This window comes from Hyla sarda, unplaced genomic scaffold (genome assembly GCF_029499605.1).
Source record: "Hyla sarda isolate aHylSar1 unplaced genomic scaffold, aHylSar1.hap1 scaffold_178, whole genome shotgun sequence".
Taxonomy (NCBI): Eukaryota; Metazoa; Chordata; class Amphibia; order Anura; family Hylidae; genus Hyla; species Hyla sarda.
The window spans coordinates 344359-356458 of record NW_026608424.1 but is presented as its reverse complement, the minus strand read 5'-3'; the positions used below and the strand labels follow the sequence as shown (position 1 = coordinate 356458).

Sequence of the window (12100 nt, the reverse complement as noted above, 5' to 3'; positions counted from 1 at the left end):
CAGCACAGTGCTAAGGCTCCTGGGCCTGGACACAGCAGCGGCTGCAATATCTCAACGGAGAATACGTTTATATCTATGTGTGTGTGTGCGCATATATATATATATATATATATATATATATATATATATATATATATTTCTCCGCCGAAATCACTTTTAAACCCATTTCCACCTTTTTTTCCCTTCTCTTCCTCTTACTTTTTTTTCACGTTTTTTTACGTTTTTCTCCTTTTCGCCTCTTTTCTGGGCGTATTATTCTTCTTTTTCTTCTTTTTTTTCGTCTAATGCATACCCCATCAGTGCAGCAATGCTTATTCAATACCGCCAGCAGATGGAGACACTGGGGGATAATTTTCTAAGGATTTATACTGATTTTTCCTGTCTGAATTTGTCGCACAGAAAGTTGCAGGCCAAATATGTGTGACATTTCTGCGACTTTAGCTTCTAGAGCATTTTTACAACATTATACATAGGTGCTGAATACATAAAAAGCGACTGTTCAGCGACAGACAAGTCGCATCGGCTGAAAGTAGGCCAGAATGTCAGTCCATGTTGGAGCAGGTTTAGATACAGTCTAAAGCATAGATCTCAAAGTCTGTGCACAGAATTTAGCAAGGGCCTCGCACCTTCTGATGCATCAGGTAGGTGCACAATAGCATAGCCTAACCCTCTGTACTTTGGTCTATATTGATGCGGGACATAGACAGCCAGCTGATGACCAATCCATTAGTGCAATGGATGGCTGGAAGCATTTGTCTTTGCCTTTGCAATACCACAGAAGCAATGCATGGTCAATGTACAGCAATGACACACCTGTGTGAACAGCCAGGAGACCCCCCCCCCCATGTTATGTTACATAGTTACATAGTTAGTACGGTCGAAAAAAGACATATGTCCATCAAGTTCAACCAGGGAATTAAGGGGTAGGGGTGTGGCGCGATATTGGGGAAGGGATGAGATTTTATATTTCTTCATAAGCATTAATCTTATTTTGTCAATTAGGAACATTCAGCACCCACCCGCTATCAAGGCAGCTGCCTATCATGTCATGCCCTACCTGCACAGGTGTGCTGGCTACTCAAATGATCCAATTAAGGAGGCCATTTAGTCAGCAGCAGCAGAAGTCCTGTGCCTGGACGCTCCAACAGGGGCCAGACACAAGCAGAAGCAGAAGCAGCAGAAGCAGCAGCAGCACCACCTTTTGTTTTTTGGCTGCAGCAGCAGCAAGGCCCACAGGGCTGGCTAGCTGGCTAGCCAGCAAGCAGGTAGCAATGAAAGTAGGAATCTTTCTTTTTAACCCTGTAAGGGGGTGGTGCACTGTACCCGAAGATACTGCCATATCGGGTCAATGCATAGGGCGACGGAAGCAAGCTTCGAAATCGGCCCCCGTTCTCAAAAATCCATTTAATATATGGTCCCCAGATAGGGGACGTATCAGATATTAAACTGATAAGAACAGATACTACACTTGATCTTAGCCAAAAGGCCGAGAAGCGATAACCGTGAAAGGGGCGGGCCCAACAAGGTCCCCTTCATGGGCACTATCACTGCTTGCTGTCAGGGAGGCTGCCAGACAATTTTCCATGCACACTCTGGGCTGGGGGGCAGTCAACCACCAGTACACACAGCAGAACCTAAACCCATACCATTATTGCTAAGCAGCAAGACAGGGGCCCATTGCACTCCCACGGGGCCTTTTTAAATGCAATCCATAACCCGGATTTGCCAGGAACCCTTCTTACTCCTCCTACTTGCATGTGACACTGGGCTTAGGATCTGCATAGGAAACACACACACAAGCACACACCTACCTTTGTTGCCTGCAGATGCCTCCTTGGCTGTCCCCAAACGGTATCAAACCAACACCCACGGGAAGCTGTAAGCATAGAGGACATGCCTGCACCCCATTGGACTTACCTGTGTGGGTTAAATCCGGGTTATTTGACAACCTATGGCGGTGATGGTTCTGCTCAGGCAGAGCAGTGCTGATGCTCCTCATAAAGCTGTCGCTGCTGTGAAGGTTCTAGGTGACATCACAAATCCCTATGGTTACATACACAACAAAGCTGGGTTGTTGTTGTTTACACTCTGCAAGGCCTGTGGAAGTGAGTGACATCATAGCACTGTAGTTCTGAGGGTTCAAGATGGATGCAACAATCTCCTGTTGCTTCTATGAAGGCCGTAATAGACGACATCACCAAACAGCTCCATAGTCACATACACAGCAAAGGAGAGATGTTGTTTACACCTAGTGATGTCAGTGGTATTGAGTGACATCACAGCACAGTGCTAAGGCTCCTGGGCCTGGACACAGCAGCGGCTGCAATATCTCAACGGAGAATACGTTTATATCTATGTGTGTGTGTGCGCATATATATATATATATATATATATATATATATATATATATATATATATATATTTCTCCGCCGAAATCACTTTTAAACCCATTTCCACCTTTTTTCCCCTTCTCTTCCTCTTACTTTTTTTTCACGTTTTTTTACGTTTTTCTCCTTTTCGCCTCTTTTCTGGGCGTATTATTCTTCTTTTTCTTCTTTTTTTTCGTCTAATGCATACCCCATCAGTGCAGCAATGCTTATTCAATACCGCCAGCAGATGGAGACACTGGGGGATAATTTTCTAAGGATTTATACTGATTTTTCCTGTCTGAATTTGTCGCACAGAAAGTTCCAGGCCAAATATGTGTGACATTTCTGCGACTTTAGCTTCTAGAGCATTTTTACAACATTATACATAGGTGCTGAATACATAAAAAGCGACTGTTCAGCGACAGACAAGTCGCATCGGCTGAAAGTAGGCCAGAATGTCAGTCCATGTTGGAGCAGGTTTAGATACAGTCTAAAGCATAGATCTCAAAGTCTGTGCACAGAATTTAGCAAGGGCCTCGCACCTTCTGATGCATCAGGTAGGTGCACAATAGCATAGCCTAACCCTCTGTACTTTGGTCTATATTGATGCGGGACATAGACAGCCAGCTGATGACCAATCCATTAGTGCAATGGATGGCTGGAAGCATTTGTCTTTGCCTTTGCAATACCACAGAAGCAATGCATGGTCAATGTACAGCAATGACACACCTGTGTGAACAGCCAGGAGACCCCCCCCCCCCCCCCCCATGTTATGTTACATAGTTACATAGTTAGTACGGTCGAAAAAAGACATATGTCCATCAAGTTCAACCAGGGAATTAAGGGGTAGGGGTGTGGCGCGATATTGGGGAAGGGATGAGATTTTATATTTCTTCATAAGCATTAATCTTATTTTGTCAATTAGGAACATTCAGCACCCACCCGCTATCAAGGCAGCTGCCTATCATGTCATGCCCTACCTGCACAGGTGTGCTGGCTACTCAAATGATCCAGTTAAGGAGGCCATTTAGTCAGCAGCAGCAGAAGTCCTGTGCCTGGACGCTCCAACAGGGGCCAGACACAAGCAGAAGCAGAAGCAGCAGAAGCAGCAGCAGCACCACCTTTTGTTTTTTGGCTGCAGCAGCAGCAAGGCCCACAGGGCTGGCTAGCTGGCTAGCCAGCAAGCAGGTAGCAATGAAAGTAGGAATCTTTCTTTTTAACCCTGTAAGGGGGTGGTGCACTGTACCCGAAGATACTGCCATATCGGGTCAATGCATAGGGCGACGGAAGCAAGCTTCGAAATCGGCCCCCGTTCTCAAAAATCCATTTAATATATGGTCCCCAGATAGGGGACGTATCAGATATTAAACTGATAAGAACAGATTTTTTTTTTTTTTTTTTTTTTTTTTTTTTTTAACTTGGCTGCACCTTCACAGGTACACACCTATTTTATTTAAGTTTCAAGTTTTAACATAGTTACATAGTTACATAGCATTAAAACCAGGGGAACATAAAAAACTTACAATTTTACAATTTCACATATGCCAGTCGGTAAAATGCCATTTTAAGAATGCAAACTCATCACTTTGTTTATCGATTAAAAGATAGATGTACATTTCACTTAATATCATTCCAATAACATCATCGAAAGATAAAATGTCCTTTTTAAATAATAAAATATTCCTATTTTTCCACAGAGCTGCCTTCACACAGTTTATTATTTGCCATGCCTTCCGTTTCTCTTGTTCGCCGGGACAATCCAAACACCCATATAAAACCATATTATAGTCCAAGTCTTTTATAGCAGCAATTTTGTTTAAAAGTGGCAGCATTTTAGTCCATATCCTTCTAGAAAAATCACATGTCCATAAAAGATGTAAAACAGTCTCCTCTTCGTGGCATCCCTCTCTTGGACACTTTGCTGTGCTTGCAAATCCTCTACGGTGTTGGAAAGCCCGGCACGGAAGGCAACTGTGGATGCAGCTCCAGGATAAGTCCTTCTGTGAGTTAAAAAGATAAAATGAGTTCACAATTCTCCAGATTTCTTTACATTTATCATCATTAAAATTTCCAACTTGGCACATGTTAATATTGTTTAAAATGACTCTCGTAAGTTTTTTCCCATCGATTAGAATATCTTTACTAAAATCAAACAGTTTAAAAAGAGAAACAATCTTTTCTAAAATACAATAAGTAATAGGGAGGTTAAAAGCATAAGGGTGTTTAAGATCTGTTTCAAACCAACCATGGTGTCTCATGAGATTACCAACATTATAGCGCAAAAAGAACGACCAATAGTTGTCTTTAAAAACATTCTTAAGACACAATGAAAAGAATTTTGTATAAAGGAACGCAGTAAAATCAGTAAAACTTTTCCCCCCTTTCTCTTTAGGTTTAGATACAATTTCTCTTTTTAACTTCTCATATTTGGAATTCCAAAAAAAGGTGTAACAGACTTTTGAGACTTTACGTATTATATGTGTGTTAGGTGGGAACACTAAACTTAAATATAAAAGCAAAGGTAAAATCACCATCTTTAAAATCAGCACTTTTCCTTCCATTGTAAGGTCTCTTAGTCTCCATACACATAATTTTTGGTTCACCTTTTGCATTGTTAGCTCCCAGCTTTCGTTTCCATTATTTAATTCATTAAAATACACACCTAAAATTTTTACTTTTTCTACTACCGGTACCTTTATGTCTCTTGTATCCAGCTTGCCGACTTTTAAAATCTCGCACTTGTTAAAATTCACTTTAAAACCAGAAGCACAACAGAAATAGTTAATTTGTGTTAAAGTTTTTTTAAGTGCCAGGCTATCTTGACATGTCACTGCTACATCATCCATATAACTGACTACTTTAGCTTCAAGACCATTTCCTCCGGGGAGCCTTATCCCACGGATCTGTTTATCACCTCTTATGACACATAAAAGTGGCTCTAGTGCACAAATAAATAAAAGGGGTGATAGGGGGCAACCCTGCTTCACACCAGATTTTAAAGGAACCATTTCAGTCTTAAAACCATTAATTAAAATTTTGCTAAAACAGTCATTATAAAAGGCTTTGAGTGACGTTAAAAAACCTTCTGGTATGCCCATTTTATTTAAAACATTAAATAAAAAACAGTGCGAGACTCTGTCAAATGCTTTTTCAAAGTCTATTGTTAAAATTGCTAAATTACTTTTCCTTATTTTAGCATCTTCTATTATATCTTTTATGAGGTTTAAATTTTCCCACATGTTTCTACCCGGTATACCACACACTTGATTATTATGTATTAATTTATCTATAACATTTTTTAGTCTGTTTGCACATATTTTAGCCATTATTTTATAATCAGCGTTTAAAAGGGTTATTGGTCTCCAATTCCTAATATCCTCTTTATCACCTTTTTTAAAGAGCAGAGAAACCTCACCCATTTTCCATGACTGTGGTAAAATCTTGGTATTAAAAACATCTGTAAAAAGAGATAAAAGATCATCTTTTAAAACCTCATAAAAAACCTTATAAAATTCGATTGGCAGGCCATCAGACCCTGGTACTTTACCCAAATTAAAACTGTTTATGGTATCCAATATTTCCTTCTCTGGGATAGACTGTAAAAGAAAGGATTGAGAATTATTCTCTAAAACACGTTCTATTTTGTTTAAGGCATCGTTCATGAAATTAGCATCTATTTTTTTCTCATTAAAAAGTTCCCTATAATAACATTGTACTTTAAATAAAATTTTATTCATCTCCACTTCTCCTTCTAGTTTTTCGATATGGACTCTTTTTTGATTAGATTTTTTAAAAAAATATCTTGTACATTTTTCGTTATTTTCAATATGTTTGATTTTAGCTTTAAAAATGATCTCTTTACCTTTTTCATTTAAAAATGTTTTTATTTCTTTTTTAATGTTAACAATATCATCTTTTACATCTATCCCTATATTGTGCAATTTAAAAAGAGTTTGAAGATGTGTATTTAAAATATCATAACAATGTCTTTTATCTTTAGCTTTTTGGATACCTTGTTTTATAAAAAAATCTTTAGTTTTTTTCTTCATATTTTCCCACCATACTTTTATATCTATATTTGGGTCTCTATTATTTTTACATTTATTATAAAAATTGGCGTATTCTGTTAAGATTATTTTATCTTCTAAAAGAGATATGTTCAATTTCCATGAACCAATACCCCTCTTAAAACCAGGAACAGGATTTAAAACAAATAGAAGACATTTATGATCAGAAAATATATTAGTTAAAAGCTCACATTTGGCAGGTAAAACATTTTGAGAAGAGAAGATAAAATCAATCCTCGAGCTACAATTCACATTACTCCATGTAATGCCTTCAGTATCAGGTAAATTTGGATTACATTTTTTAAAAACATCTATAAGCCTAAAATCTAAAGTAATATTTTTTAAAATGTTAGATGTCTTATCATAATTTCTACTAGTAGCTCGAGAATATCTTTTCTCACCTCTTAAAACACAATTAAAATCCCCAGCTAAAATCAAAGGATAAGAATCATTAATAAAAAGAGGTAAAATCTCTAACATCTCTTCTCTTTCTTTTTTATCAGGTGAACCATAAAAGTTTAAAAACTGCCATGTAAAACCATTTATAAAAGCTTTAACTAATAAAATCCTTCCTGGTAAAATCTCTTGCTTAAAAATTATATTAACATTACCCTTAAAAAGTATAGCAACTCCTCCAGATTTAGATGCGTTGGACCCTGACCACACTGAGGGGCCATGCTTCCAGTCTTCTTCATATTTCTTGTATGATGCTTGGTGAGGGATGCCACATTCCTGTAAGAAGAAAACTGATGCAGACAAAAAGGATAAAAAATTAAAAATAGCAGTTCTTCTTGCGTGTGTCTTAAGGCCCCTCACATTGAGGGAGAGTCCATGGAGCGCCATCATTAAAGGTTACAGAGAGACCACTTTCAATATCTTTGTGCACATTCTATCTCATCCTCATCAGCCAGACCCCCAAAACTATCATTTTCCCCTTCTGATCTCACTGTCACCAGAGATTCCGGTGAGCTGCTACCGTCTGACTCCTCCATTACCTCCTCCTGAAGATCCTCCGGTAGGGGACTAAGGAGAGGATTCCTCTTCGCCGGAACAGGGGTTGTCCCGTCTCCGTCACCTTGCCCAGTGTCCATCTCCTCCCCGGGATGACCTGTCGGAGCCACCCCGGGCAGCTGGTCGGGCACAACGACTTCCACCGTGTCGGGAACCATGGACGAGTTGCCTGTTTCACTTGGGGAGGGGGCTGGAACACCTGATGGCATCCCTACCCCCCCCTCTTCTTCCACAAACGCCTCTTCTCTTCCTGTTCCGGTCTTTCTTCTCTTAGCCCCAACATTTTCTGGCTTCCTCAGGGGGGCACTCTGAGGCTTGCTGACAGCTTCATCCAGGTTACTACCCCTCTGCTGCGAGAGAGGAGCTCCTGTCTGCCATGCTTTCTTCTCCTTTCTTCTTACCTTCATGCTGGAGGGTTTCTCATATCCATCTTCATCAGAGGTAGCAGACTCACCATGTTGATCAGTTGGGTTTTCTTCTGGTTTGCTGTCTTCTCTGTTCATATGACGGGGGTCTGGCTGGCTTCTCTGTTGTTTCTCTTTGTTTCTGTGAGGACAAGAAGCATACAAATGGTCAACTCTGTAACATAAACTGCATTTCTTTTCTTTTGTGCATTCTCTGGAGGAGTGCTCAGTGCTGCCACAATTTGTACATGTACTCTCACATACGTTTTTATCATGTCCATATCTTCTACAAGCTCTGCAGAAATTGGGCATTCCTGGGAAAAACACGTCACCATTTACATTTCCTAACTTGAACCGAGCTGGAGGCATAACCTTTCGTCCTGGGAGTAATAGATCTTCTTTGAACTCAACCAGAAACTTCCACTTAGAGGACCATATTCCACACTCATTCATCACTTTCCCTCTATTTATAATTTTTTTACAAAAATTCCTTAAAAACACAACAATTTCATCTTCTTTAACGTATGGAGAGTACATTTTTATAACTAAAAGCATAAGTTCATCGGGAAAGTGCTCAACAATTCTTATTCCACTCAAGCGGGCATCTCCGCTTACCTTCTTCATCTGTATAACAAAGTCCTTGTAAATACCTCCTTCCGTAAAAGTAACATCGTATACTCCTCTTTTCGGATAATCTTGGATGGATAATATCTCATGCTTCCTTAATCCAAAGACGCCCAGCAGAACTTGCTCCACGATGTACTTCAGGTCCCGGTTCTTTCTCTGGTCCTCCAAGTACGATATACGTACTGAGTTCTTGAGCTTGGCATAAGATGGTACCATGCCTGGATCTCCGTCACTGGCTGACGCCATGCTCACAATCAAGCGCACCAAAGAGACACTAGGTCCCTAAGGCAAAGGGGGATCGCAACTCTACACTGAGGTGGGCCCCCTCCCCAATAGCAGCAAGGGACTTAAGCCCAACGAAGGGCGATGTCCCAGGGCCGAGGAGGGGGGTCTCAGAGCACCCACAAAAGCAGGAACCGGATCAGCCAAGGTATATCCCTATACCTTAGCCAAAAGGCCGAGAAGCGATAACCGTGAAAGGGGCGGGCCCAACAAGGTCCCCTTCATGGGCACTATCACTGCTTGCTGTCAGGGAGGCTGCCAGACAATTTTCCATGCACACTCTGGGCTGGGGGGCAGTCAACCACCAGTACACACAGCAGAACCTAAACCCATACCATTATTGCTAAGCAGCAAGACAGGGGCCCATTGCACTCCCACGGGGCCTTTTTAAATGCAATCCATAACCCGGATTTGCCAGGAACCCTTCTTACTCCTCCTACTTGCATGTGACACTGGGCTTAGGATCTGCATAGGAAACACACACACAAGCACACACCTACCTTTGTTGCCTGCAGATGCCTCCTTGGCTGTCCCCAAACGGTATCAAACCAACACCCACGGGAAGCTGTAAGCATAGAGGACATGCCTGCACCCCATTGGACTTACCTGTGTGGGTTAAATCCGGGTTATTTGACAACCTATGGCGGTGATGGTTCTGCTCAGGCAGAGCAGTGCTGATGCTCCTCATAAAGCTGTCGCTGCTGTGAAGGTTCTAGGTGACATCACAAATCCCTATGGTTACATACACAACAAAGCTGGGTTGTTGTTGTTTACACTCTGCAAGGCCTGTGGAAGTGAGTGACATCATAGCACTGTAGTTCTGAGGGTTCAAGATGGATGCAACAATCTCCTGTTGCTTCTATGAAGGCCGTAATAGACGACATCACCAAACAGCTCCATAGTCACATACACAGCAAAGGAGAGATGTTGTTTACACCTAGTGATGTCAGTGGTATTGAGTGACATCACAGCACAGTGCTAAGGCTCCTGGGCCTGGACACAGCAGCGGCTGCAATATCTCAACGGAGAATACGTTTATATCTATGTGTGTGTGTGCGCATATATATATATATATATATATATATATATATATATATATATATTTCTCCGCCGAAATCACTTTTAAACCCATTTCCACCTTTTTTTCCCTTCTCTTCCTCTTACTTTTTTTTCACGTTTTTTTACGTTTTTCTCCTTTTCGCCTCTTTTCTGGGCGTATTATTCTTCTTTTTCTTCTTTTTTTTCGTCTAATGCATACCCCATCAGTGCAGCAATGCTTATTCAATACCGCCAGCAGATGGAGACACTGGGGGATAATTTTCTAAGGATTTATACTGATTTTTCCTGTCTGAATTTGTCGCACAGAAAGTTGCAGGCCAAATATGTGTGACATTTCTGCGACTTTAGCTTCTAGAGCATTTTTACAACATTATACATAGGTGCTGAATACATAAAAAGCGACTGTTCAGCGACAGACAAGTCGCATCGGCTGAAAGTAGGCCAGAATGTCAGTCCATGTTGGAGCAGGTTTAGATACAGTCTAAAGCATAGATCTCAAAGTCTGTGCACAGAATTTAGCAAGGGCCTCGCACCTTCTGATGCATCAGGTAGGTGCACAATAGCATAGCCTAACCCTCTGTACTTTGGTCTATATTGATGCGGGACATAGACAGCCAGCTGATGACCAATCCATTAGTGCAATGGATGGCTGGAAGCATTTGTCTTTGCCTTTGCAATACCACAGAAGCAATGCATGGTCAATGTACAGCAATGACACACCTGTGTGAACAGCCAGGAGACCCCCCCCCCCATGTTATGTTACATAGTTACATAGTTAGTACGGTCGAAAAAAGACATATGTCCATCAAGTTCAACCAGGGAATTAAGGGGTAGGGGTGTGGCGCGATATTGGGGAAGGGATGAGATTTTATATTTCTTCATAAGCATTAATCTTATTTTGTCAATTAGGAACATTCAGCACCCACCCGCTATCAAGGCAGCTGCCTATCATGTCATGCCCTACCTGCACAGGTGTGCTGGCTACTCAAATGATCCAATTAAGGAGGCCATTTAGTCAGCAGCAGCAGAAGTCCTGTGCCTGGACGCTCCAACAGGGGCCAGACACAAGCAGAAGCAGAAGCAGCAGAAGCAGCAGCAGCACCACCTTTTGTTTTTTGGCTGCAGCAGCAGCAAGGCCCACAGGGCTGGCTAGCTGGCTAGCCAGCAAGCAGGTAGCAATGAAAGTAGGAATCTTTCTTTTTAACCCTGTAAGGGGGTGGTGCACTGTACCCGAAGATACTGCCATATCGGGTCAATGCATAGGGCGACGGAAGCAAGCTTCGAAATCGGCCCCCGTTCTCAAAAATCCATTTAATATATGGTCCCCAGATAGGGGACGTATCAGATATTAAACTGATAAGAACAGATACTACACTTGATCTTAGCCAAAAGGCCGAGAAGCGATAACCGTGAAAGGGGCGGGCCCAACAAGGTCCCCTTCATGGGCACTATCACTGCTTGCTGTCAGGGAGGCTGCCAGACAATTTTCCATGCACACTCTGGGCTGGGGGGCAGTCAACCACCAGTACACACAGCAGAACCTAAACCCATACCATTATTGCTAAGCAGCAAGACAGGGGCCCATTGCACTCCCACAGGGCCTTTTTAAATGCAATCCATAACCCGGATTTGCCAGGAACCCTTCTTACTCCTCCTACTTGCATGTGACACTGGGCTTAGGATCTGCATAGGAAACACACACACAAGCACACACCTACCTTTGTTGCCTGCAGATGCCTCCTTGGCTGTCCCCAAACGGTATCAAACCAACACCCACGGGAAGCTGTAAGCATAGAGGACATGCCTGCACCCCATTGGACTTACCTGTGTGGGTTAAATCCGGGTTATTTGACAACCTATGGCGGTGATGGTTCTGCTCAGGCAGAGCAGTGCTGATGCTCCTCATAAAGCTGTCGCTGCTGTGAAGGTTCTAGGTGACATCACAAATCCCTATGGTTACATACACAACAAAGCTGGGTTGTTGTTGTTTACACTCTGCAAGGCCTGTGGAAGTGAGTGACATCATAGCACTGTAGTTCTGAGGGTTCAAGATGGATGCAACAATCTCCTGTTGCTTCTATGAAGGCCGTAATAGACGACATCACCAAACAGCTCCATAGTCACATACACAGCAAAGGAGAGATGTTGTTTACACCTAGTGATGTCAGTGGTATTGAGTGACATCACAGCACAGTGCTAAGGCTCCTGGGCCTGGACACAGCAGCGGCTGCAATATCTCAACGGAGAATACGTTTATATCTATGTGTGTGTGTGCGCATAT

The 12100-nt window shown here is 42.0% G+C and overlaps 1 protein-coding gene, 2 non-coding genes and 1 pseudogene across 5 annotated transcripts; all 4 read right to left on the bottom strand.

The window, feature by feature from the left end:
- Nucleotides 1-1307: 1307 nt before the first annotated feature.
- Nucleotides 1308-1498, bottom strand: LOC130313602 (U2 spliceosomal RNA). Its single transcript, XR_008861501.1, has one exon. It is a non-coding gene; the product is annotated as a U2 spliceosomal RNA (small nuclear RNA).
- Nucleotides 1499-3599: 2101 nt separating this feature from the next.
- LOC130313688 (U2 spliceosomal RNA) lies at nt 3600-3809 on the bottom strand (annotated as a pseudogene).
- Nucleotides 3810-4157: 348 nt separating this feature from the next.
- Nucleotides 4158-9004, bottom strand: LOC130313530 (uncharacterized). Of its 3 annotated transcripts, XM_056552665.1 has the most exons (6): nt 7432-9004; nt 7048-7182; nt 5917-5965; nt 5785-5826; nt 5032-5121; nt 4158-4369 (listed from the first exon to the last, which is right to left on the bottom strand). In XM_056552665.1, the coding sequence occupies exons 1-6, from the start codon at nt 8722-8724 to the stop codon at nt 4308-4310; spliced, it is 1671 nt and encodes a 556-aa protein (XP_056408640.1). In that variant the 5' UTR covers nt 8725-9004; the 3' UTR covers nt 4158-4307. The 3 variants fall into 3 exon arrangements, 1 of the variants encoding a protein (XP_056408640.1); XR_008861437.1 differs by lacking the exons at nt 5785-5826; nt 5917-5965 and having other exon boundaries at nt 4308-4369; nt 5063-5121; XR_008861436.1 differs by lacking the exons at nt 5785-5826; nt 5917-5965 and having other exon boundaries at nt 4330-4369.
- A 2029-nt stretch (nt 9005-11033) lies between these two features.
- On the bottom strand, nt 11034-11224 carry LOC130313601 (U2 spliceosomal RNA). The gene has a single exon (XR_008861500.1). It is a non-coding gene; the product is annotated as a U2 spliceosomal RNA (small nuclear RNA).
- Nucleotides 11225-12100: the final 876 nt, after the last annotated feature.

What these genes read in the sequence shown, in the direction of transcription:
- LOC130313530 (XM_056552665.1), bottom strand. Translation starts at nt 8,724, where the DNA reads ATGGCGTCAGCCAGTGACGGAGATCCAGGCATGGTACCATCTTATGCC. An exon ending in CATAAACAGTTTTAATTTGG is followed by an intron (nt 5,827 to 5,916) that starts GTAAAGTACCAG and finishes CTCTTTTTACAG; the next exon opens with ATGTTTTTAATACCAAGATT. An exon ending in AGAAAAAGTAAAAATTTTAG is followed by an intron (nt 4,370 to 5,031) that starts GTGTGTATTTTA and finishes TTTAACTCACAG; the next exon opens with AAGGACTTATCCTGGAGCTG.